The sequence below is a fragment of the Plectropomus leopardus genome, chromosome 1, assembly GCF_008729295.1.
Source record: "Plectropomus leopardus isolate mb chromosome 1, YSFRI_Pleo_2.0, whole genome shotgun sequence".
Taxonomy (NCBI): domain Eukaryota; kingdom Metazoa; phylum Chordata; class Actinopteri; order Perciformes; family Serranidae; genus Plectropomus; species Plectropomus leopardus.
The window spans coordinates 17,240,606-17,267,555 of record NC_056463.1 but is presented as its reverse complement, the minus strand read 5'-3'; the positions used below and the strand labels follow the sequence as shown (position 1 = coordinate 17,267,555).

General features: G+C 39.7%; 1 protein-coding gene across 1 annotated transcript; it reads left to right on the top strand.

The window, feature by feature from the left end:
• The first annotated feature begins 1,080 nt into the window (after positions 1-1,080).
• On the top strand, positions 1,081-21,301 carry alx4a (ALX homeobox 4a). Its single transcript, XM_042498953.1, has 4 exons — positions 1,081-1,435; positions 14,774-15,093; positions 20,299-20,427; positions 20,981-21,301. The coding sequence occupies exons 1-4, from the start codon at positions 1,081-1,083 to the stop codon at positions 21,299-21,301; spliced, it is 1,125 nt and encodes a 374-aa protein (XP_042354887.1).
• The last annotated feature ends 5,649 nt before the right edge of the window (positions 21,302-26,950 follow it).

The following is a 26,950-nucleotide window of genomic DNA, read 5'->3' as shown; positions in this document are numbered from 1 at the left end:
CTTAAATTTTGTCAAAATAATAGGCTACTTTCATGTGTTTATTAGTGAGGACAAATGCACATATTATAATTTTTGAGGGGTGTGTGCAAGTATCGACTTATTTATATTTTCAAACCAAGTGAAAAAACAAAAAATGCAAAATTAATAATCGAAGTATCAAATAATTTAAATGAGATTCTTACTAGAATATAATAAGCCTGGATATCGTTAAACAACGCGTGGTAGCATTATAAATGCACTGAGTCAACTTTTGGATTGGTTTATTATACTAAATATTTTTTTAAATCCTAAAATCACGAGAAATTATAAACAACGTCACTTTAGTATCCTTTTGCCACAGATCAAACATGCATCTGTTGCTGAAATAAATAATTCGAATGCAAGGGACACTAAAATCCGTTCCAAGCGATAAAAAGCTCTTATAAACTAAATCCCAATTTTATTCAGAAGCCACAGAGCTGGCTGCAGGAACACAATCGGCCGAGTATGGATGACTTGCCCTTGATGAACCATCGCGAATGAAGCGTGAAATTGTGCCCTCTCCGCCCCAGTGCCATCACTCATGGGCTATATTCATATCCAAATTGCATTAATGTCATGTGTTAAGCCCCCCGCCCCTATTTTGCAAAGTTTTTTTTCTTTTTTTTCAGCTAAAAAGTGACCTAACTAGTTCATGTCATCAGCATAATCACTTGGGAAGAGGTCTTGAAGCCAGGAGATCTGGGTCCCATCCTCCGAGGAAAGACGGGTGTGTGTAACTCTGCTCAAACCTGAGGGGGAGTTTGGAGTGTTTGGTCAACGACAGTGGTTCCTGGAAAAGATCTGAATCGTTTTATAACCAAACCCAGCTGCGGTCTGGTGTGCGCTGCAGTCTCTGTATGCATGTGTGTGTGTGTGTGTAGGTTCATCTGTATGAGGTAGAGGGAGAGGTGGGGGTGTCTGCGCTTCCCTTTCCAAAAGAGAGAGAGCAAGAGAGAGAGTGAGACACAGAGAGAGGGAGGGAGAGAGAGAGAGAGAGAGAGAGAGAGTGAGAGAGAGAGAAAAGTTTGGTCTTTTTCACCCCTACACTGTTTTTTAGGCATGAACGCCGAGACCTGCGTTTCATACAGCGATATGACATCCATGGATTCATATTATAGCCCCTCTGCAGCGCAAGGTAGGGATCACCAGACGGACCACTTTAGGACATTCCCAGCCACTGACACCAAATACAGCCCCACTGCCTTCCTGCCCAACAAAGGTCAGGCTTACGGAGAAAAGTCCCGAAGCCCCTTCCAGCAGCAGGAGTGCCAGTCATTGGATGCCGCCGCAGCTGGGCAAGGCACTTTCAGCAAATACCACCTCTTCATGCAGAGGTCTTCTTGCAAAACACCTCCCGAGGAAGGCAAACTGCACCAGGAGAGCGGGCACAACGGAGCGCTCATCCCCTGCTATGGTGAGTGCAGATTTTTAAAAAACAAAACTTTAAGATAACTCAGCCACAGGCGTCCACTTGGCAAGGTGAGGCTTCACGAGACAAATCACGAGCTATTTTCACCAGCAGCGTATTTCACAGGGAGGCTGTGCAACAAAAGTCACTGCAATCATTCAGCGTCAGGGTGTTTCCTTCGGGCTGTTTGGTGTCTGATGATTACCTTTACCTGTGCAAATCATTTTAACGTCATCATCAACGTCATCGCTCATCATTGCTCCATTTAATCCCACAACACCCGCAGATACAGCCTGCCTTAAAGGTTAGGACGTTTCGTTCGCAATCAATGGCACGTATGCGTAAAGTGGCCATCACAGCTCTGTGAGTGAACCAGAAGAAATAATACGTCGTGATTTATCCTATATTATCTTTTACAGGCTGACTCATAAAATCACAAACATACTTTAACAGGTTTCATGTATTTTTTCCCCCAAAAGTCCTGCGTGCTCCCCAACAGCGCACAGGGCTTCTCCGCTCGTACCGGCCCGTCCCGGCGGTTATGTGCGTAACACAGTTAAGGAGCAGCATAATCTTCCCGACTATCAAATTGTCTCTTTGGCCATCAAAATTAAATTAGGGCGCATTTAATGCGATAATCTGCATTACAATCCTTAATATTGGAGCTGAGTCAGACAATTGAATTAACAGGTTTTCAGATAGTGAGTTCCAAACTGATAATATTTGCATTTCATGGCTCTGCCTGATTGGCTCCAATTAGATTTAATTGCGTGGGGACGCCACTGTAATGGGTGAATGATGAGGGTGCAAATAAAACTTTGACCCTCGTTGGGCAGGCGTCCACTTTGAAGCAGCATTTATTCGTGTTTTTATACCCAACCAGAAATGCTATTTTGCCATTAACCGGAAACACACGTGATACCATGATGAGCAAGATGTGTCATCCATTTGGTAAATTAAAGCGATCATTCATCTGCTTTTCCCTCATCTCTCTCTCTCTCACACACACACACACACACACACACACACACACACACACAAACAATGTTAGTATTAGGACAATAGATCTTCTGTAATTTTAACCCAAATTTAAGTTCCATCACTGTTCCACCACTGCGACAGAAATCAAAAGACAAACAAACAAAATGCGAGTTTTCAGAATGACTCAAGCTGCTGAGTGTAAACTTTGAGGGGGAATATGCCCCATCTTTAAGCATATTATCTATTCCGGAGATCAAAGATCAAAAACGGACCCTTTTTAAAAAATTAAATTCTTCTTCGCCTTTACCACTTTTTTATGCTGTGTCTAACATAGACGCGCTGAACCTGTTGTAGTTTCGAGGTTATAACAATGGAAACATTATGGTCTTGAATAAAGTCACAAAGCATGAGGGCTCTCTCTCCCTGTCCTCTCTTTCTGCCTCACTCACACACTCTGTTTGCATATAGCATCTACAAAATGTGCTCTGTATACTTCTAAGAATAATCCACTGAGGAGTAATGTTGTGAAAGGACGAATCAAATAATTCTGATCACAATACCGTAAAAAGGGGGGGAAATACTGTGAGCAAAATGAGCATATTTTTTTGCTAAACTGGTCTGTTTATGAAGGTGCAGGCTCCGACAATTACTTAAACGTTTTTTTTAATCTAGATAAAATTTATATAAACGGTACGTGTAAAATAATAATAATAGAATCATTTTCACGTATTAAGCCATCTCTCTCCTTTCTCTCTGATTTATTCGAGCTGCTTGTCCATCAGTATTACACTGAAATGTTTAGTGGAAGCACTTTAAAGATGTTTTGGCAGTTTCTGGAAATCGGCCTGCAGAAAAAAAGCCTTTACTGCTCCAAAATGTCAAGAACGGAGATCAATCTTTTCAAAAGCTAATACTGGCCCTTTTTATAATGGCTGTTAAGTTTTTATTACCTATTAACCCTGACACAGATCCGGTAAATCGAGATGACATAAAACTGTTATATTATGTTGTAAATAAGCCGCAGTTATTAGGCTGGGAGTAAACTGCAATTTTAAGTCATACGATGAAGAAACAAATTATTTTAATAAAAAAAAAATCCTCAAACAATATTTCCAATTTCCACTTTTTTTTTAATGAGGCTAATTTTTATGCGGAATCTGTATTACTTAGCCTACATTACAAAACATTTAATTTAATTGATCGACTCATTTTTTTCTTTGCATTTTTTCTTCAGTTTAGAACTAAGGTTAGACTTATAGGATGAAATACACATATGTGCATGTTGTTAAGTTCATTTTGCAAACTATGCACTCTTCTTTTTACAACACGGAGTCTTGAATGTAGGCCTAATGACCGGAATCACCGCGAAGGAGGCAGGAAAAAACATCCCGGCGTTATAGTCAAGAACTCGCGCATTAATGTGACTCAGATGTCAAACTTCTCTGTTTGACTTTATTTCCTGCTCAGAGTAACTTGGCCCTCAGAGACAAATCTTTAACTTTTTTGAATTGAAAAATTATTTTTATATTTGTAGCGTTTATGTTTTTTTTTTAGCACTTTATCTCGGAAATAAGAAAAAAAAATCCCTTCTGAAGTGTTTCGCATCGTTTAAATAGTAAGTAGATCGAAATTTGTTGTCACCGGTGCCTGTTTTCCTTGAGATTATCAATGACCGCAGTTTCTCGTTAAAGATCTTTTTACTGACTTCTACACGAACTAGACATAGAGTGAGGGCAGCAGTAAAATATGCTTAACTTATGATAAATGATTCCTGATGTGCTTATTGGGAAATGCCGGTGTATTTTACTCCCTGAGTCATTTCTTTAATCAAAGCTGTATTTTACACAATAGCAGGGTAGTTTGAAGTTGTCACAGAATGACTTTGTTGTTATAATTTGTGGCCTGATCGGTTGAGTCGAAGGTGATGTGATGACTGGTCTCAGGCCTGTCTGAAACTGTAACTGAGACAGTTTTTTTGGAGGATGGAAATCAGCATGACTTTCTACTAAACATTTATATACATTAGAGACACAACCAACACTGTTATATTGTTTCTACTCAACACATTGCCAATCATGCTGTTACATGAAATCAACAAGGCAGCTCTTGCAGCGGAGCTCAGAGCTGACAGAGGGGCTGAAACTACAAGAAAATGCAAAAGAACTATTTGCAGGCTGCCCTAGATGTGCATGCTAAAAGCAGCAAAAAATTGGCAGATATCAAATGATAAAATGAAAAAGTTGTGGAAGATTCTAGTAAACTTAACACTACAGCAATTTATTTTTTTTTCTTTCAAGTACAAGTCTTGCATTTAACGTTTTACTCCAATGAATGTTTAAAAAAAAGAAGAAAAATGTACGTATATCAAAAGTAAAAATAGGCATATATTATTTAGGGGTGGGAATAGCCAGAGGCCGCACAATACAATTTATCGCAATACGTCGTGATACAAAATTATTGTGATTTTAAACATTTTGCAATATGTGATTATTGCAACATCTATTGTGATATACTGTGATTTATAACCTTTTTTCAAGCACAACGAAAAACTTTGTCAAATGAATCTAAATGGAATAATCAGTTTTCAGTTTGTCCATCTCAATTAAATTATTTTTATTGCAGTAAAATGTATCTAAAGCATGCAAAAAGCAACTGATATTATTATTGTAGTCGGCCACCAAAAGTCAGATTTGTATTTGGAATATTAATAATTTCTCATCTATCTTTTTCTCATTATTATTATCTATTTAAACAGAACAATATTGCGACAAAATATCACAATATGGTGTTGAATCAACTTGTTAATATTTTTGCAGTAATTAAATGCTAATATATTTCGTAGCACTACAACACATTAAGATGACAATGTATTTTGAAAAACCACCACAGTTGTCAAATAAATGCAGAAATGACATAAAATAGAAATACTAATAAATGTGTAAAATGTGTCCTTGAGTTAAACTATGCTTTTACGTGTATAAATAGTCATATTGGCCACCAAAGAATAAATCTTTTGCTGTATCATTATTAAAATGGTCAAACTGGACGTCTTGATTGGAAAACTAGGACCCTAAGGGTGATTCAATCAGTCACTACATCATCTTAAAGCAGCCACTACACGTCTTTGTGATCCTCCAGAGACAACATATCCTTCTTTTGATGTGTCCGTGTCCTCCCTCAGTGTCTGAGGGTGCTGACCTTTAGCTCGACTTTCCTGCCCTCGTCAGTTTGGAGAGCAGGGCGAGTTTCCCTGCACGCACACAGCAGAGAGAATCGATTCGAAACCCCCTGTTTGAAACTCTCTGGTGTCAAAGTAGAGCACGTTGCAACATTTGGAGTCTAGTTTTACATAGTAAACATTTAATTGCACCATAAGACAAAGGATGTTACTTTGTTGTTGCTCGGGTGTTGAATTGTAGCCTAATTATAGCGGGATTGGGCCTTTTAGGTTTTTTGGGTTTTTTTTTCACAGCTTCTGGTTTTGCAGGGGAATGACATCTTTGCAGCAGCAACACACTGCTGGTGTAATCTGAAGACTTTTGGTGTAAACCATAATTTATTTTTTGGGCAAAGCGAGAATTTAGTTATGCTGCTCTGCAAGTGTAAATATTTCATCAGCAGAAGCCGTTAAAGTTATCTCTTGGACTAACATGCAGGTGTGATTGCACTGGCTTGTGAGTTTTTGTCACTTCGATCTCCTGCCCTTTTGTCCCCTCAACATGTTTAACCCAGCACAAACCATTTCAGCCTCTCGTAATGGCCGTCTGCGCAGATTGGTTTGAGCAGGGAGTAATGGGAACCAGCCATGCAGCCCAGACAACTGAGGCACACTTCAGCAAGTCAATGACATGAGTGGAGGTGACAAGGACTCAGGATCATTTTACCATTTAGCTTAAAGTTTGGCAGGGCAATTTACATTAGGCTCAGTTTGCATGGCCGAGTGAGAGCAGCGGGGCACTAAGGCTCCTGCAGTCCAGGACTTCCTTTGGTCTCTTTGTCACCGCTTCATGTAAACTGAAGCAAACTGAACACTGACACAGAATGAACTGTACAGGACTGCACGTCAGAGATTCAGTTGGTTTTACCTGTTGTGTGTCAGTATAGGCTGGTGACTTTTTTTTTTACACTTGCTTGACTTTAAATTGTTAAATATTTATTATTATATAAATCCGCGCAATGGTAATGGACAACCTTTTTGAGGTTGAAGGCTTTTCCAGGTCCTGGTGCAGTCATGTGGTGCATTGTATCAAAAACTAGCATAGAGATAGCCTACTGTCTAATTTGTGGATTTAAGAGGAGAAAAAAAAGAGTATCTGGTATTTGAAACCCTGGTGGCTTTTGAAAAATTAAATAAAAACTTGCTTGGCATTAAAGTAGGATTAAAACATATATTTTAAAAACATATAAATACAGTAAAAATGGGTTTAAGGTTTTCTATAATAGCATCTTTTTTGCTTTAATACTTTTGTTATTTTGTTTAACATTCATTTTGTGATACTGACAGCACCTGGTGTTTGTAATATGCAGTTTAATTACACTAATGGGCCTTTAAAATATACTTTAACGTTTTCCTTGTAATTTTTTTGTCTTAGTCTTACAACTTTATGATCCCAAAATGGGTTGACAGATAGGCTTTAAACGAAATATAATTTAAGAGGATTTTGTTGGTGAATGAACAGTTGTATTTCCACTGTGAGACAATCATCATTTCTTAGCCGTACACATGAACCTTACAGATAGTGTGTCATGATTCCAAACCTTCAGTATTGTTGCAGGACACGTTGTTAGGATTTATGTGTTTTGGGTTTTTTGGAAGCTGGATCCTTGTTATAGGAAAAAGTGATTGTGCATGTTGTTGAGTGAGGTTTTTTCATTTTATGTGTGTGCACACAAAAATGCACTCCTGCGAGTTTATCCCACTCGGATGGAATGTTCTCCTTCGATCAGTCAACAAAAACATAAGATGAAGGAAATTCTGTTTTGCTCCAAAGTCTGAGAGAAACATTTGGAAGGGAGCAGGTAGGAGGGAAAGACGCAGAGGGGGAGAGAGGGAGGGAGACAAAGAGTGCGTGCGAGGTGATTTATCAGTCTATGGGCTTTATGGATTTTCTTTTTTTCGCAGTCTGTGAATTTTGCACAACCTGCTGAGATCATTGCTCTGCTCAGTCAGCAGAGTTGAATTTCAAAGTGAGCGGCTACCTATCACATTGGCACTAAAGAAAACTTTTTGTTACGAAAAAAAAAAAGAAATGTGCTGATGTTTGAAGTTCTGCCTGTGAGTTACATCGACTGTTTCCAAATCTCAGTCAAGGCCAAATCAAGGCCGATGTCTGTGTGTGTGTGTGCGTGTGTGTGAGTATTGTCCTGAAATGTTTCGATGAATGCACCTGACACCACACCAAGCAAGTAAAGTGACAAGCTATTCATAGTCGTGTTATTTCTATCTCCAAAAGAGACAAGGTTGAATTTCAAGAACAGAGGGTCAGAGAAACTTTGACCGCATCTTCAGCGGTGCTGTACGAAGTTTTAAGGTCTGTTACTTAGAGCGGCTATAGAAGCTATTTTTACAATAACAATGTATCAAATGACAATGTGTAAACAATGTGACAATGTGAAAAAGGTCACTGGTAGTGATGAACTTACAGAGAATTATCGCCTGAATATGCAGCTCCCCTCGGCTTTACGGAGCCTTATAGTGAGTTTGAGCTCTCTTGTGTAGCTGCACGGCCCTGAACTTTACTGTCGTAGTTCACTCTCACCCCTCACAAACATCAAACAGACAAAGTAAGAAATAGAGGAAAGGCAGCAGGAGCGCTCCAAGTGTCCCTCAAGCCACCGGTGCTCATGGAAAACTTCGGGGGAAAAAAAGAAAAAGGGAGAAACTTATAACCAAAAAAAGTGGTATCAAAGATACCAAAGCATACAAGGTCTTTAATTCATAGGGCTAGAAATACAAATACGCCAATGCGTAGCGACTTGCACCTTATTTAGGGTGTAGTGACACAGCGAGACCTTTGGTTATAAATTCTGTTTTTTTACAATAAACAACTAGCTGGTGTACAAATTGTAACATTTAGCAGCTTAAGCACCAGATAATTTTCTCTGGAGTTGGTAGAGACCAAAAAAGAGCTAAAAGAGAGTGAATATTAGACTTACGTTCATCAGGTGAAACAAGCATCCAAATAAATAATAATGTTGCTCTGTAACTGCTTGATGTGTAAAAAAGCAACTGTTTGTCATTGAATGGTAAAAAGAAGTCATATGTCAGTGTTTGTTCACAACTTATTTCTGCTGCCCCGAGTGGCCAAAAGTAGCAATGCTACATCGTAAAAATACTCTATCACAAGTAAAAGTATTATCAAATGTACATAAAGGAATTCTATGCAGGATTGTCGGTTACTGTATGTACACACGCTCGCCAGGTAAACTGAAAGTAAAGGCCAACATGAGATTAATTTTCGTTTTGCATTTCACCTCGCTATATTAGCATTTTTCAGCACTTTTTTCTTTGATGTTTGTTGCTCATCTGATTGCTACATTTTTATAAAGCCTTGACTTCACCTGAGCGCTGTGGAAGTACATGCCCATAAATGTCTTTAGCACAGAAAATACGAGGAAAATATGAAAATGTGGGCAGAGGGCAGAGCTCAGAGGTGATGATGGAGAGAAACATAAATTGCATTGTATATGTTTAGCATTACTATATATAAAACATAGTACATTACAAGTAAAATCTCTGCATTCTAAAGCTTACTCAAGCATATGTACAGAGGTATTATAAGCAAATGTACTTAAAGTATCAAAAGTTACAGCACTATTTATGTAGCAAAATAAATACATTATTCCATACATTGAGGGGGACGCGGAGGACATGTCCCCATTCAATATTTAGAACATGTACATTTGTCACTCCCCAATAAAAACATGAAAGTAGCAGAGGACTTCTGTTTTGCCAAAACTAAAAATATTTACATCATAAACTGATGCACAAAATGCACAAATTGGTGCATAAAAATTCACCAGAATGCAAGAAATTAAGCATCTGACACTCAAAATTTGTGTCAAAACATGTCCCATTTCATATGTGTCCCTCCAGTGTTGAAATGAAATGTATGGGTTATTTCTCAGGATTCATTTATGTGTAAGCAGCATTTTTACAATTTTAACTTGCAAAGTATCTAAAGCTTGATGTAGCAAAAGAAGTACATTATTTCCTTCTTAAATGTTGTGGATATAGAGTAGCACACAAAACATTTAAAACATGTTATTCCTCAAAACTGTACAAAGTACAATTCGTTCAGGCAGAAGAAGTTAAATTCCACTGCTGATCTCCAAATGGCCTCTTATTTGTGGCAAGTCCCTTTATGGAGTCGTAAATAACTTCATACATTATATATCACATTCTTGCCTTGGCCTGATTGTCCAGCTCACACAGCATCAGGCCGCAGTGTCTCAGCCAGCCTCTGTATCTGCAGCCAAGCAAGACTTATGGGTTATCCACTGTTCAAATCTTCATGTCAAATCAAAATCCATGTTTTAAGTCAGTTAAACAAACCCCAGAAACACTTACAAATAAATACTTTGCTCACACATTTCCTCAGACAAACTCTCTTCCCTTTCCATCTCCTCATCTGTTTTCTCTCCACTGTTTACGTTCCCCTCTGTTTCGGATATTTCTCTTTCAGTTTGAATCACCGTGTGGTGTGTAATTTATAGTGTTTCCTCTTAACACCACGAGTTGACCCCAGTCGTCCCAGTCAATAAAGAGGCGGTGAAGGTGCCCTGTCGCTTTACAGCCAGTTAAATTACACTTTGATGTTGCCCCCTCATTTTCAGCTGTGAATTAACAGCGTTCCGTGTTGAGTGTCTGACGCACAGAAACAAACCTGAAGTGCCTTGTAATATCAAAAAGAAGGCACACTGGTTTGTCATAAATCAATCCTTTGTTTTATTTTGATATCAATGCCAAAAGTGACATACTAGGTCATAAACTGTGGTGTATTTAGCGAAAATTGTGACCATTTAGATTTGTATGCAAACTCTTGTGGAAATATTTGCATGAGCTAAACTGCACATTATGGCTCAGCTTGTTTTGAAGCACATTTTATTGTACTTGCTCTCTGCAGACATTTCTCTGTGCCCACCACACAGAGCTGCAGACTCTCTTCACTGTAACGCAGCAGTTGGAGCAGATGCGGCCTGTTGGATCCACTGCAGTGAAAATAGAACATTCTGTGGTTGCAACTCCAAACATTTTGCATGGCATATTCTTCTGAAAAGAAAAAAAACTTTGGTAGAGAGTTTGCCCGATTATTGTTGGGACGTGTTAGTTCATGCAGAGGTGCAGGTGATGGAAGAAAAAGCCAATTGTACTAATGAACATGGGGATTTTTATGCAGCCTATGTTTTTCATAGTCGCTCCTTCCTGCCTCTTTTCACAAAGATTAAACCCTGACAGGCATTGTTTGCAAAAAGACTTCCCTATGGTCTTCATACATATGGTGTTCCCTGCAGGAGGGCCCACTGCTGTTCACCTTGGGCAGTGTCGGAGAGCCTCAAAGCTACAGCAGATGATATGGATAACAAGCAGGAGATTGTCACAATATCCCGCTCCTGCCAAAAAAACATCAGTGACATGCGATATAAACAATGGCCTTTGATCAGCGAGAGGCCTCATGATTTCAAACAGCCTGACAGCTCTTGCCTTGTGGGGACTGTGGGTGCCAGCCAGGGAAATATGATGAAATAACTGGAGTGTATTTATGCCGGGATAAAACACATTTGCTCCCTTCAAGCCTAACAGGATGTGTTAGTCATGGACTGGGAGGCAATGTTGCGGGCGTTAGACCCCCTGCCACCAAAACATGGCTCCTCAGCCCGAGTCTGTTTCCAGCACTGTAGGGCAAACATTTCACAACCAGAGCACAGTGCTCATTAAATAATACAGCTGGTCCTTCAATCCAAAAATACAGAATGTACAGTAAAACAGGTTTTAATCTTTTCTTCTTCTTTTGCATGCACAGCTCTCCTCAGAGAGGCTTCAGTTGGTGGGAATCAAGACATAGGCTGTGTGCCATTACTTGACCTGAGCATCAAACCTCAATACTATTTTGGTACTGACTGAAATGTGTTTGTAAGGTCGACTATCAAGAACTGCCAAGTACTGAAAGCTGGCATCTGATTGCTCTCTACAATGTGTACTCTACAATTGTGTTTATTTCTTATATAGTTTAGCATCACCTTCTTTTTTTCTGCTTCATCTGTTTATAATTTATTGTAAGTATTGCAAAATATTATTTTGGTATCAGTAGAGAAAGTCAGGAATTGTATTGGCACTAGTATGTAAAAAAAAACTTTGAAGGAAACCCAGCCCCAGCCATTACATTTTACAAGACTCATTCCTCAAGAAATCCATAATATAAAATGTATGTGTCCTTATTAATAGTCAGATATCAGTAGATTTGAAAAGTAACATTTTCCATCAACCAGAGGTTGTTGTATTTTATACTGAAGGAAATTACATTTCAACAATATTTTTACATAATCATGGATGGATTACTGAATGGGCCTACTCGGCAAAGGCCCAGGGGCCCAAAGGCCAAAGCCCCCCCCCCCCCGGCCTTCGTCTTCAAAAAGTCATTCTAATTAAGGTTTACCAACCAAGAAGAGGCACCAAAGGACCACAAAGAGACACAAGATAACTACAAAGAGTTGCAAAACATCTACAAAGAGACAGAAAGTGACCAAAAAAACAAAATTAACCTCACTGAAACACATAGTCACCTTAAAAAGACACAAAATGACCAAAAAATACACAAATTACCCTGAGGAGACAACATTCCTTCCACGAGACACAGAATAACTTGAAAGAGACATGACCACAGACATGTAAAATCTTAAAATAATGCATAACGTCTACAAAGTGACACAAAACACCAACAGCACAAAGGAGCAGACAAAACCGCCACGAAGTCTTTGTATCTTGCTGCTATGTGCAGTAAGGGGCCTTTTGCATAACTATCCCAAGGGGCCTATTGTCGCATAATCCGCCATGCAAGTAATGAAACAAAATTAAATAAAATGTCCCCAAGTATATAACCAGACATATATTCACTTAAAAATTCAACATTTTGACCACTCCAAACACCTTTCTGTCTGCAGCTTAATACTATGATTCATCACTTCAACTATTTAGACCAGTGATGTTGATCAAAAAGATGCACTTAAAATATAACTTTAGATCTTTATAACTTATGTGCACATATCTGTGAGACACAGTCTGTGACAAGATATCCATTCACCTCACCTTGCAACACATTACCCAACATGGTTGTGAGTTGCGGGTCACTGGGTGTGTGTGTGTGTGTGTGTGTGTGTGTGTTTGTATTCGTCTGTGCTGACTGAGTGCTGAGAATTGCACACAGAGCTCAAATGAACACACACACCTTCTGGTTCTAACCTGACAAATGGTTGGATGGGCAGATGAGCAGAGACGTCCTCGATCCTGAAAATAACTTCACCTCAGATGGTAAAGGAGCAGGGAGGTGCAGTTCTTCGAGTCACCACTAGAAAGAGCCAGAGAGAGAGAGAGAGAGAGAGGGGGGTCTGAAACCAAACATTTTCAGTTTTTACATCCACCTCGATGAGGGTGTGTATCAATCTAAAGATGTGTGTATAAACTGGATAGTTCAGTGAAGGGCAGCAGCAGGGCCAAAAGAGCTGCCAGCTTAGACAAGAACACTGGCAGAGACATGGCTGTGGAAATTTATGATCAGAGCTGCCTGAGGTTTTACAGTTAAGCTGCAGTCATGAAGAGAGCAAGTGTGACAGAGAGACAGAGAGAGAGCGAGAGAGCGAGCACAGAGATGGGTCTTTCTCTTTTTTTGCGTGACTAGAAATTAATTGTGACAGTCTTGCTGCCAGGTGACTTTGCATCAGGGTGATCGGGGAGTGTGTGCAGTAAAACACACAGAATGATCTACGAACTACAACTGGATCGTGTAAGCAGCCAGTGATCCAGGCCATCCATTACATGGGCAGATGCAGACAAACAAATCGAGACACACACACACACACACACACACACACACACACACACACACACACACACACACACACTAAGCACCAAGTGCAAACAGATTTCAAAACTGTCACAGAATTTCCTCACAAAGAGCAAGAAATTCGGTTGTTCCACCCCATCAGATCCCGTGAATTATTATGCTGATCTGACAAATAAATCAATTCAAGTTATGAATAAACTGCCGTAGGAAAGCAACTCAATATTAGACTCGAGCAGAACAGAGGCTCAAAAAAATAATTCTAAAAAAAAAGCTGAAATTTGCTTTCTGAAGGTACTAACACAAAAATTAGCAATGTTTGTTGCAAAAGGTGAAAAAGAACACAGCATTTATATTCCAGCAGCAGTCACTTACGCATCCACATTTCATCAATTAAGTGCATTTGCTATTTGAGATGTGCTTAAACTCAATTTCCCAGAAGCTTTAAGTGGCAAATGTTGCATTATAAGCTAGTTTCAATAACTTGAACGCAGCTCCAAAAAGCAGTGGACTCAAATCACTTGGATTCAAGTCAAACTCAAGTCACAAATTTGATGACTTTAGACTGGACAAAATAAAATAAAACAGACTTGAAACTCGACTTGGACTTAAACACTAATGACACCTGACTTCACTTGGACTTGAGCCTTTTTACTTGAAAATTTTTGATACCCCCCCCCCCAGGTGCACACATGAAAAATTATGTTATGTGTGCCACACAGCACAGAATCAACATTCAGGATCAATTCCTGCAAAATGTCTCTTAAATCTCCAGATTCACTTTGTCTGAACAAATCCCACAGCAACCAGTCAAGTTGCAGGAGAGAACCATGAAGCAATCTTATGTTACTGAGCGGCCGGTGGAAAAAGTTATAATAAAGAATATTTCATTGACATACAAAACCTATGCAATGGTCAACAAAAAGGACCAACAGCAAACCTGTTCTGACAAATAAATACAAATTTTTTAGGGCATTCAGGGTTTTTGTAAACTTAATGTATTTTTCCTCTGACTGTAAAATAGCCTTAAAATTTGTGAAAAGTGCATTTTGACTTGTTCAGGGCTTGAAACTCAAAGTTTGAGCCTGGACTTGGACTTGACAGCCTTGACTCAGGACTTGCTTTTCTTGACTTCTGACTTGAGTACTAAGACTTTGGACTTGATTGTGACTTGCAAAACAATGACTTGGTCTCACCTCTGCCAAAACGAAGGAATCCAAGTTCTGACCCCACACTTTTAATCCTGATGAAATTATAAAAACACAAACCTCTCCTAACAGTTTTCATCTTCTTCCTGTCTCTGCAGGTAAAGACAGTTCAGGCCTGACAGACTCTGACTTGGCCCCGGACTCTGATCCACCTGGAATGGACACCAGCTACCTGTCTGTGAAGGATCAGGGCATGAAGGTGGCTTCTGATAGGCCACCAGGCACAGAATTGTCGAGCCCGCTGGACAAGGGTGATGGCGGAGAAAGCAACAAGGGCAAGAAAAGACGCAACCGCACGACCTTTACAAGCTACCAACTGGAAGAGCTGGAGAAGGTTTTCCAGAAGACACACTATCCTGATGTTTACGCCCGGGAGCAGCTGGCACTGAGGACTGACCTGACTGAAGCCCGTGTGCAGGTAAAGCAGGAACTGCAGCTAAGTGGGTAAAAAAAAAGGAAATAGATATGTAAAAGGAAACAAAAACCAACAAACTTAAGCTAAATTTCAAAAGTTACACTTCACAGTGGTTGTCTAATCCCAGCAACAACTTTGGCAACGTGTAAAAGTAAAAAGAGGTCTTCGTCACAGCAGAGCAGAGGATGTTTTAACAACACAACCTCATGGATCCTTCAACATCTGCAGCTCTGCAGAGATAACGTCACACACAGAACAACACCAGAGATTTATCTGGTATTGTGGGAGTTGAGGGGAGAGAGAGTGGGGGAGTGGGAGCTAACAGAGGCCAGGGGGCCCATGGGGCTGAGGTTAGAGCTGCCTGGGCCTCATATGTGCAGTTTTAGGAGAGCAGACTTTCATCAGCATACGAGGAGACTTGTTTGACTGCTGTGTGTCGACGGGGTCGTCTGAGTGGCCTTTCTCTTTGTACCTGAGCTGTTTTGGTTTCCTGAATTTGTGAGTTCAGTTCTGCCGGTATTAGCCGAGCCTGAGGTGTACAGCACCTCTCTGACTGAAACCCTTCCAGTGACCTTCTGGCCCGATTTACATACAATCCGGTCATGACTGCTGTAATGCATTCCAAGATCGGTGAACAGAGGGAGAGACCTCCACCATCTCTGTTCACATGTGTGCCTGTATGTGTGTGTTTACGTGTGCGTGTACGTGCACACTTTGGACTACCAAAGCCCCTGGATTTTCTCTGTTTTTCTTTCATTAACATCCTGTTCAGACAAGAATGTGTCCCTGCTGTGGTGTCCAGGGTAGGTGTGAAACCCTTCCCATGAGCTTTGAGCAAGTTAGCAACTGATATTTCTGGACATATCGATATTTTGAGCAACTTTTAAGCATATGATAGATCCAAGTGTTTGCTCAAGCTGATGCAAAGATACAATATTTTCACTACATTTTTGTTATGTGTCAGTGCCACACATGGCACGAGATAAGAGCTCGATTAAAGCAGTCTTTTACATGACAAGGTGGAACAGTGACCAGAAAAAGCTTTGCAGTGAAACACAGGAAGTCTGTGCAGCCGCAGGGTTATAACTCAACCCCAAGGCTCTGAAGGTATGCTGCTCTGCTCTGCTCTACTGCTCATACTATCACAAACCTGCCGGCTTCAGATGGACGCAGCTTTACAGCCCTCGGCTCTCCCAGCGGCCCTCTTAAACACTCAAGTTAAAAAAGATAAAAGACACGAGATGCCTAGTCAGTCAGAGAACAGGGTTCTGTGCTCCATTCAAGTCATTCACACGCAGAAGGACTCACAGCTCATGAACTCTGTCTGGAGTGAAAGAAAAGTGAAAATAAAAACTTAATAGCTGCTGAAAAGTTCAGTTTAACTTTTAAAATTTACAAGCATTTTTGTCTAAATATTAAAAAAAGGTAAATTATGTGAGCGTAATTCTGAGGAGGTCGATATATTACACTTCATTGTCTGATGGTTCTCATGCAAAAAAACAAGAGACTTTCAGTTGAAAAGGGTCTGGCGTTGTTTGCTTTTTCAGTCTCTGGGTTTCAAAGGGAGAAAGTAAGTTCAGATCAGAGTCATATGCACCACAGATACATGGGAAGGTCAGGGGTCAAGGGTCGGGGTTTCAACAACATCACATTTCTCAGATTTGCCATTTTGTTAGCTCAGACAGCTCAGAGAGCCGAGATGGCATCTGACGTGGAGTTCATTGGACAAACACAGGTGTCCATATGAGTTCATAGATCTAAATAGATAATGGACAATGAAATTGTAGGGAAACCTGATTTGATCAAGAAGGAAGGAGAATACAGGGTCAGTCCAACTTGCAGATATAGCTTAATGAGTAAACTGTTTTTTGTCATGTTAGAAATACATCAAACTATAGAAGAGTGAGGAATCACAGAAGAATTTTTCTTAAAACCTTTTGATTTAGGGTTTTTTTTTAGCGAATGAATTGTTCAAACAATGTACATGATAAAACTTGACTACTATTTTGATAATTAATTATCCTGTAAGTCATATGAGCCTAAACGTCCAACTAGGGACTTTCATACTGTATGGTTAGATGTGTTTGCTTTTACCGCCAACACTGCAAAGTAAATGTACCAAATAATCAGAAATAGCTAGCCGAGATGCCACATTGTGGTAAAACTTATTAATAAATGCTCATTTATACTTTTTAGAAATACTGATAGGCTAATTTAGTTACTGTGATATGTTTTTGTGTTTAGACCATAGAAATAAAATGAGAATACAACAGAAATTTACATTCAAATCAACAGAGCAGGGTGATCAGAGAGGCGGATATTTTTATGTGTAGCGTTGCCATCGCAACTTCTGTAAAAACTTGTGGCAAGTTGCAAACTCAATGAGGTGAGGTTTTGCCGTATTAACTAAACAAGCAGTGGAGTAGTAATGATACATTTTCAAATAAGAAACAATACATAATAACAATTAATTGAGAGAACAATTGTCATTTTAATGAAAAGTAATTGTTAGTGTAGGCCAGGGGTGTTTCTAGGATTTGAGGACATTGGGGGCTCAGCCCAGACCTCAGTTCAGTTCAGACCTCTTTTCTTTTTTCTTTTTTTTTCAGATTAATTATGAACTGTGAAAACATAGTAGCAGTTGTGAGAAATTAGTATTGAGTACAAAATATTTCACAGATGCTATCATTAAAAATTAATAGACTAGAGCTGGAAAATAGTTAACTCTTTGTATTTATGTTAGTAGTGGTGGAATGTAACTAAGTACATTTATTCAAATACAATTATGAACAAAATTATGGATTTTTAAAAAAATATTATTTGGCCTATTCTCATTTCTGAAAAATATTTACAGCCTATATATTTATAGGCTGTAAATATTATGGGGAGGGACAGTTAAATATATATCATAATTCATAAAGGGCTGAGATGAAATGCATAACATTTGGACTATTAACAAGTCTTGACAATTACAACACTGTATTAAAAACTTCCATGAACCAACATAAAAGAGACCACTGTCGCAGAGTTAACACATCACCACTTAGAAAAGACAATTACATTTCAAACTGCACCATGTATGTCTTTTTATGTGTCACTCCCCTGTTGTCCTGCGCTTAACTTTAATTGACAAGAGAAATAAGAAATTATGTGGTCCAGAATTTTGGAGAAAATAGTACAAACCCACATTTAAAGAACAACAACACTGGTCAGAGGTGTTCCCGTGATATTATTAGTGCTTTGGGGGTGTTGGAAAACCGAAGCCAGGCTCAGCCTTGGATTTCTTTTTACTCTGGTATGGAAGCTGACATGAGTGACAGCAGAGGCGGGTTATCAATCCTCTGAGCCGCTCTCTCACTTCAAAGTGTTTTCAGACCCATACAGCTCTCCTGCTGGGGCCAGTTTGGCATTTCTCTTCTCTTTCTCTCTGGGGCTGTAACATAAATAAAGCCTCATTGAAAGTCCACCAGCTACTTAAGCTGTCATGGTCTTTACCAATTACTGTCACGACGCAGAGTGTGCAACACGAAAATATGTTCTCCCTGTATAATAATCAACAGGCTCGACACAGAGCAGACAGTGAGCAGATGAGAGCTGCTGGTCACACTGTGGATATAACTTACAATCATATTTTAATGTATAATAATCATAAAGAGCAACATTTATTTAGATAAACACTGCAATGTTGTATGGAGCAAAACAGTGCAGAGGAAGAAATATGAAATGATGAAGGAGAGAAGGATTACGTCCTCTACTCTCTGTGCTTCTTTAATTTAGGAGGAGACAGCATCTCAAAGCCAGGAGCTTTCGGCCTCAGGAAATTAAAAAGGAAAATGCAAACAAACCACAGTTATAATCCCTTCTCACTTTGCAATTTCCCATATTGACTTCTTAGATTTATGAGCAGAGAGCGGATACGTGAAATAAGAGGAAACGTTTCTGTTGCTAAATGTGTGCAATAATCAGTCTGGTCAGGGAGAAACAATAAGATAGTCAAGAGTTGTAAAACTAACCTTTGCTTTTTGACATTTGAAGAAAAGCATGACAGGTTTAAAGCCCCCCCCCCCCCCCCATGGAGTGATCACCTCCACACACTCTGATGGTAACTTAAACAAAATAATGCACTCAATAAACAACGGTGTCAGATTTACAAGTCAAAGTTGATTATAGGAAACATTAGTCATAACAAAAGACCAGCTCTTGTCAGACAACAAATAAGCAAAGGTGAGAGGGACGGGATCTGTTTACGTTTGGTTTCGAGGAGCTCAGCGAAGTGAAGGCTGCAGCACAAAGGCTACTTTCATTTTTTTCCCCACAATTTCCAGTTAGTTTGATCCATCAGCTCGGACTATGCAGACTCAGATAATACTTCATTTGCCTCTGAATGGTGTTCGTACCTGTGCCCTATAAAGTAAAACAATTACAGGAACAGTGTGAAGGTTCTAGTGGAATCTAGTGGTGAGAATTGCAACCGGGTGAAACTTCTCCCGTGTGCAAAGAGGAACTCCTGGTTAGAATTCCTTCAGTGTTCACTGTTCTGGTTTTTACTGAGAGCCAAATTATATGCAGAGGTCTCTCTCTCCAAAACAAATACACCAGGTGATCAAAACCAGTAAAAACACTGGATAAAGCAGTTATGCGTTAAAAATCAGTATGTTTCCGATGCTGTTTGGCTAGTTCTAGAGGGGCTGCTAACTACAGTTGCTGACACAAAAACGTGGATGGCCCTGTCTAGACCCGTTATTTGGTTTGGCCATCCTGGGCTACAATAAAAACATGGCAGTGTAACATGGTGGACTCTGTGGATGTGAACCTGCTCCCTATGTAGATATAAAAGGCTAATTCTAATGTAACAAAAACACTAGAGTTCTTATTTGATGGTTTTACTATAATAAAAAAATGTATTATATTATATTCCATATCTGCCAGTATATTCTTCTAAATCCTACACACTGGAGCTTTAAGTTTGATGTGCTGCAGATATTATTTTTTGATTTCTCGCCATTTCTTCTTCTTGCAGTTCAGCCTGGAATCATCTTAAAGGGAAACTTAGATATGTATCTGTAAAAAAAAAAAAAAAAAAAAAAATGTAATGTTTTTTTTGAGTTGAGTTTTAAACCTCTCCTTGATCCAAGACCAAGACTGAATACTTGGGTAAATGAAAGTTAAGTGCCAGTTTTATGACATTCAGACATTTTCTCTCTGCAGGTGTGGTTTCAGAACCGAAGGGCAAAATGGAGGAAAAGAGAGCGTTTTGGTCAGATGCAACAGGTCCGAACACACTTCTCAACAGCTTACGAACTGCCTCTCCTGACGCGTCCTGAGAACTACGCACAGGTACAGAATGAGCATAGATTGGACAGTTTTTTGCCTCTAAATCACATTCATTTTTCTCAACCCAAATGTGATTTCAAAGAGAGATTGTTCTACAGGTTTTACATTTTCCCTTCGATTCCTGCCTTCCAGGTTTCAGCCATTTCTACTTTCAGACTGGAAACATGCTTAAATTCATCAATGATCGTTTAATAGCTGTAATTCCTTTGTCAAAGACAGTTATGATTTGGTACTGCAGTTATCAGCATAACTAATGTATATCATCATGGCTTAAAGAGATAGGCGATAAAACATAGCGTCTCTGACAGAGGATGAATACAGGTATATTCAAACAGACTGTATGAGGAAAATTGTGTTTTTCAACATTAAAGCATGCAAATATTGTTCTAGAGGTAACTAAAAATACAAAAAGTACAAACCTGAAAAAATGCACAATAGATCCCCTTTAATGGGCTAAATAGCAAGTACAGCATGTAATAGTAAGACAGATGCCAGTAGGTTTGATGCCACAGTTTTGTCATTTTTTAACAGTGTTGATTTCACATCACTATTTCAGATCCAGAACCCCTCTTGGATCGGTGGCAGCAGCGCAGCATCTCCCGTGCCGGGTTGCGTCGTGCCCTGTGACACTGTGACCCCTTGTATGACACCTCACCCCCACTCAGCCAGCGGGATGTCTGATTTTCTGGGTGTCCCGAGCCCTGGAGCTCATGTGGGACAGGCTCACATGGGCAGCCTGTTTGGAGGGCCTCCTGGCATGGCGACAGGCATCAACACGTACGATCTGAACATGGACCCTGACCGCAAGTCCTCCAGTATCGCTGCTTTGCGCATGAAAGCCAAAGAGCACAGTGCGGCCATTTCTTGGGCAACATGATGTGTTGATACCTTCTGGATGGGGGACCTTGTCAACCCCTGAAATGTCTACACAAACCCAGCATGGGGTGAGGGGGCACTATAATTAAAAACTCTAAAGGCAACAGTGACTACCTTCATAAATGTTGCAATAAAATAATTATGCAAATAAACGGATGGATGACAATTACTCCAAGAGAGAACAACAAGAGATTTGTCAAGATAAGTGGTGTGGCGCAGCCATGTTTATCAACCCCTGGCAGTGAGCTTTGTGGGAATCCTGGTGGGAGGTGATGCTGTACTGTATGACAAGAGTTGCAGTGTAAATCAGATGCTAGGCGAAGGAAAATAATTTCAAACAAACCCATGCACTTACTTGCTAAAATACAGGAAATTCTGTTTGTACAGTGCTTTCAGTGTCATTGTAGATCCCTGTTCAGGTGCTGTTTTATTCTTACCTTATTATTTAAATTTTGAGTGTTATTGGTTTTTTTTTGTTTGATTTTTTCATCCAGTCATTTTGTTACTGGTTTTGATTTGACAATTAGTTCAGCAAGCATCCTTAAAATAACTGAAATTATAATTCTGTTGTTATATGCCATGTACATATTATTCTAAGGCAATCCTTATCAGCAGTAGCACATGCAGAAGTATGTAACTTCAGCCACACTGTTATGATAGTGCCACAGAAAAACTGTTTATATCCAGCATATCTGTCACATTATGAAGCTTCTCGGATTCAATGCAAACATTTCAGTTACTAAAAAAAGTTAGAAGTGGCTCTATCCTCAAGCATTTAAAAGTCAAACAGATGAAATGTGGTTTGTTTTAGTGCGGTCAGGGTGAGAGATCCACCTGCCGCACTGACTCAGCCTGCTGATGGCCAGAGAGAAGAAGGGATGGAGGAGGAAGTGGTGTGTGGGAGTATGAGAAGGGCACAGCAGGCCTGCTGCTCTCAGGGCTGAAGATCCTGGGAGCACCAGCCTCCAAACAGAGCCAGCTCTGTTTTCAGGAGGAAAGACTCCAAGTGGACATGACTGTGCCCCCTTTGCATTTCCAGTCTCAGGAGTTTCAGAGAGAGAAGTGCCTACTAGTCAGTCATTCTGCCAGAAATAACACCGAAACCAGCAGCAGCCACCTTTGAAACGGAGGAGGCTGGTGGAGATTACACAGAGTGTGTTGACACTTTCGAACACTGAAAGGATGTCAGTGTTCAACAGCCTTCTCTGGACTTTAATACGGCAGAGTTTGGCTGTCATGGCCGACCAGTAAATGGTCACAAGGCAGCTCAGACACGTATATTGTATTACTTTCTCTTTATCTGTTGTTATTTCTGAAAAACAAAACAAAGGAAGTCATCAACCAGATGAATGCAGCGTAACCTCTATCGTCTTCAGTAAAGTGTGACTGCATCTTAGCTGGATGTTGCACCTTGGACAACTCAACAGAGGCTTGAGTATTATATATAAGCTCCATCCTCCTTTACAATAAAAAAAAACCTTGCATCTGGTCATCACATATAAATCATATATCAAAACATATCTGTAAATTATGTTGGATGACGGTATTCCATTTTTGCAACTGAGGCAACAGTAAGACTAAGAGAGTCGTGATGTTACAGCTGACATACTTATCATCATCTAGGCACAGTAAACAAATGACTTGGGGCCCCAAACTCACGTATTCACTGTGAGTCAGTTGCTCGGTAATCAGATTAATTGCAAATTTGTGATTTTGCGTCATTAAAGTGCAATAACAACATGCTTCTGCATTATTATGTAATCTATTGGCTTAATCTTATAAAGGGGCCATGTGCCAAAATTCCTAAATCTTAATTATTTTAATTTATATTGAGCGCACATGGTGTATGATGCTAAATAAAGTGGTGTTTAATCATATAATTGTACAACAAACTAACTGACCCACAGAAAACCGGATATCAGGTGGCATTCCAGTATAGGTGTGCTGGTTGGTTGCTCTACAGTGGATGTGTGCACTGTCTTTAAGGGGAACTTTGAGGCAACAGACAGCTAATATTAACTCCAAACAGGTTAATCCACCAACTGTTACAGTTAAAAAATAGTTAGTAAATAGTAAATTGTATAGAGTAGGAGACGACTCAGTGAAGGTTAGGGTTGGGCATAAGTACACAACTTGGACATCAGTATTCATTCAGCGTACAGAGCAGAAACTTTTTTTTGTATAAGAAAACAACTATGTACAATTATATAAATGTAAATTTAACCTGTTCTATATTAAATGTTGAAATATTCTGGATGGCTCACAGCTATGTGACTGCTCTCTATGAATATTGCCTCCAAATAGAAAAAATTATAGAACTGCACTGATGCAGATAACTTAAAATTTTTCAGTCAGACAACACTTAGTCTAACATTATAGACAGAATTGTGACAAGGCATAAGAGCAATGTTTCGAAGTATTCTGACAAAAAAACAATATGAATATGAGTGCAAGCTGTTAAATGCAAAACTTGAGTATCATAGCTAATCTCTACAGCCTATGCGATGCAGAAAGGTCAACTAACCTAAATCTGTTCCCGGATTTTTGTAAAGGTGTTTATTCTGGACCCTATTTTTATAATAATTTTATTTTTTAGAGCATTCGTGTAATAATTTAACGTTAAGTAGTCATATATGTAAATTATGTAAAATGCCCATCCTTAATGACTATGCAGGTACTATCCCAAAGTTTCAGTACAGGGATTAAGTGTAAAGTTTAAGGCCAACCTCATGAGTTTTTTGTCTCACTATCTGAGCAGGATCTGTTTTAGGAAAACCAGTAACACGTCAGGATAAAGCACCACAAGGAATTCACTCTGGTTACAGCCTCTACTCCCTGTTTACTTCTATCTCAGCTTGAAACAATATGTATTTGTTTGTGTCTCTTTATGGAAAGAGGAGGGGGGGGCAGCCAGAGCCTAAATCATATCCACATCCTCATATCATTCAAATAGTAACAACTGCCTGCTCAGTGGAAGTTTACCTATGAGGTTATGCATGCTCGTCCTTTGTTTGCAAGGCCTGATTTAAGCAGAACAAGGAGTTTAGGCAAACCCGATATCTTGAAGTACACCTTCCGGCGGAGCAACCATTGCTAATTCTCTAAACTGAACCACATTCACTGTCGTTCTGGGCAGGTAAGACAAGCAGGGTGCAGGCTATAACCTGTCAGTGGAGCAGATCACCCCCCGAAACCTCCAAATTACATCCAGTTCTACTTTCTGACCCAAATCCAAGGCATATGCATAATCCTGACTACAGCGTACATATCTCTGACTTGAACTGAGAGGGTCTCCTTGCAAATGTGGACATGGGGCCCCCTGTGCTCTAGCTGCGGGGTTGGACGGAGGGCGAGCCGCGAGGGCGTCTGCTGTGTTCCGGTGTTCTGGGAAAAGGACAGTGCACACAGCTGCGCTCAGGGGGTAAATGCAAAACAAACATGCCTCACACATGCTTCCCCCTCAGCTGTCATGGCTCTGCTTTCAAAGATCCCCCCCTCCCCTCGATACACACATTGCTCTACGCCTCTCCCTTTGCTCACTTCTACTACATCCACTGGCTCAAAGCTGCAGCCCCCCGTTCGCAGGGTCTGAGGCACAGCCGTACAGCCAACCCAGGAAGGCTTTTTAATTAACACTGAGCCATGTGAAGGCTGTGGACTGCAGTATTGTGTGTCAGGACAGACAGGGCTGTCTGTCTTCTGGTTGGTTTAACGTATGCCGTTCCTCTGCGCAGAGCGCACAGTCATTTAGTAGCTCAGGTTCACACAATACATACCGGTTTCACTCTTCTGTGTATTTAAGCATCATTATTCTTACACTGACACACTCAATCTTGTCCTACAATCACATCAGGACCTTAAGGTTACATCAAAAGCCTCTCCCTCCTGTATGCTGCATAACTCCATCCCTGCGCGATGATGTCGTCATCTATTTTTCTCATTTTCTAATACTACTGAAGTCAGGCAATCAGTATAGGAGTAAATATATGATAAATATGCGTGCTGTTGTGTGCATGTACATTTTTGTGCATGCAAATTGAATTGAAGTTTTGGAAGACTCTTGGAAGCGTAATTAATTAGATGTGTTTTATTTTGTGAGACAGTTTATCGAATATTTGAGTGTTATTACTTCTTTCATTTGGTGGTAAAATGGTATTTCCAGAGTTGTGTTTGAATATTGTTTTTCTCTTGATATGTAATTCTTCTGAGTTTCAATTTCTTTTTGCCTCCAAGTTTTTGTGGCTTTAAGCTCTTCTGAAATGAGTGTATGAATTTACCCATGCTTGTGATAAGTTTTGTGTGTGATTAAAGTACAATAAGTTATTGCACTTCAATTCAGAATCGGTATTCATTTAATTTGTTGAAAAATGTAGTACATGCTGTACACAGGGCTATGCACATTTTTTATCAATGGATTTTTAAAAACTTCTTCAGAACTTTTTCTTAATATTTTACATAATTTCCAAGATTTTTTTCAGTTGTTTAAAATTGGTAGGTCTATAAAGCAATTTCCAGTGTGCTATGCCCTATGGCAGGCATTGTAGCAAAAATGTAGCATGGATGCAATGAAATGCGACTATACATATACATACAGTAAACACAAAGTGGTAATGTTATCTAGCCTGGCTGCAGCACTTATGAATAATGTGCCGATGCTGGCAGTCTGATGTTTGATTGTCTTGATGTTTTTTTTCTTAGCATGGTTGACCAGAATCACTTCCCCCCATGTTGCTAGCATCAAATGTTTTGGTGCTGAGCCTACGACCAGTGTGGCTCAGGTCTGCCTTTTTGTATTTCTTCTTGTTTTTAGTCGAAAGCCAATCATTATTAAACAAGCATTTCCAAACATTAACAGATAAGTAAACTGCTATTACTTGCTATCTTTACTCTCTTGTTAGACACCCCCCCACCCCACCAAATAGCTGCATACGCCGATGTGATTTAATGGCCAATGTATATTTAATGTTTAATGCTCTCAAATGTAAAAAATGACAAATAAATCTACCTTACACCTTCTTCTACCTTAATACTTCTCCAAAGCATTCTGTTATTTCCAAAACACATCCAGGCCTGGACAACAGTTTTTCTAATTTAATAACTTTTCCAGGAATTTTAAGACTGTGGGAACATTGTTTACAAGGTTAAAACAGCAAAATACAGTATATAGAGAGTAGAAGGTAACAGTGGTTTCCTCCACACAGCACAGAGAAAAACCAACTATTCTCCTGTTAGTATTTAGAGATCACTCAAGTCACAACCAGTTTAAAGAAAAGCATTTCAGGTTACCATCCTAAAATACTGGTTGGCCACAACTTGTGAATAAGTTGTCTGCTGTTGTTTAAAATCCAATGAATTTACAGTGTCTTATTGCATGCACCACCCTGCCAAAATATTGTGTCATTCCTGTAGTCACATTCTGAAATCCCCACGCAATTCAGTGCCTTTGAAGGGACATGAGTGCTGAAATGAGATCGCACAACCCGCAAGAGTATCACACTAATTGAAGTTGACAAAAATACGAACTGCGGCCTTTTGAACTGCTGACATTGAACAGGGTGGATTAGGCAGCGTATATTAACAACAGGTGACGGGCTGGAGGGAACAGTGGATCGTCCGTGTCACGGAGGGTCCTGACGGTCAGAGAGTGGAG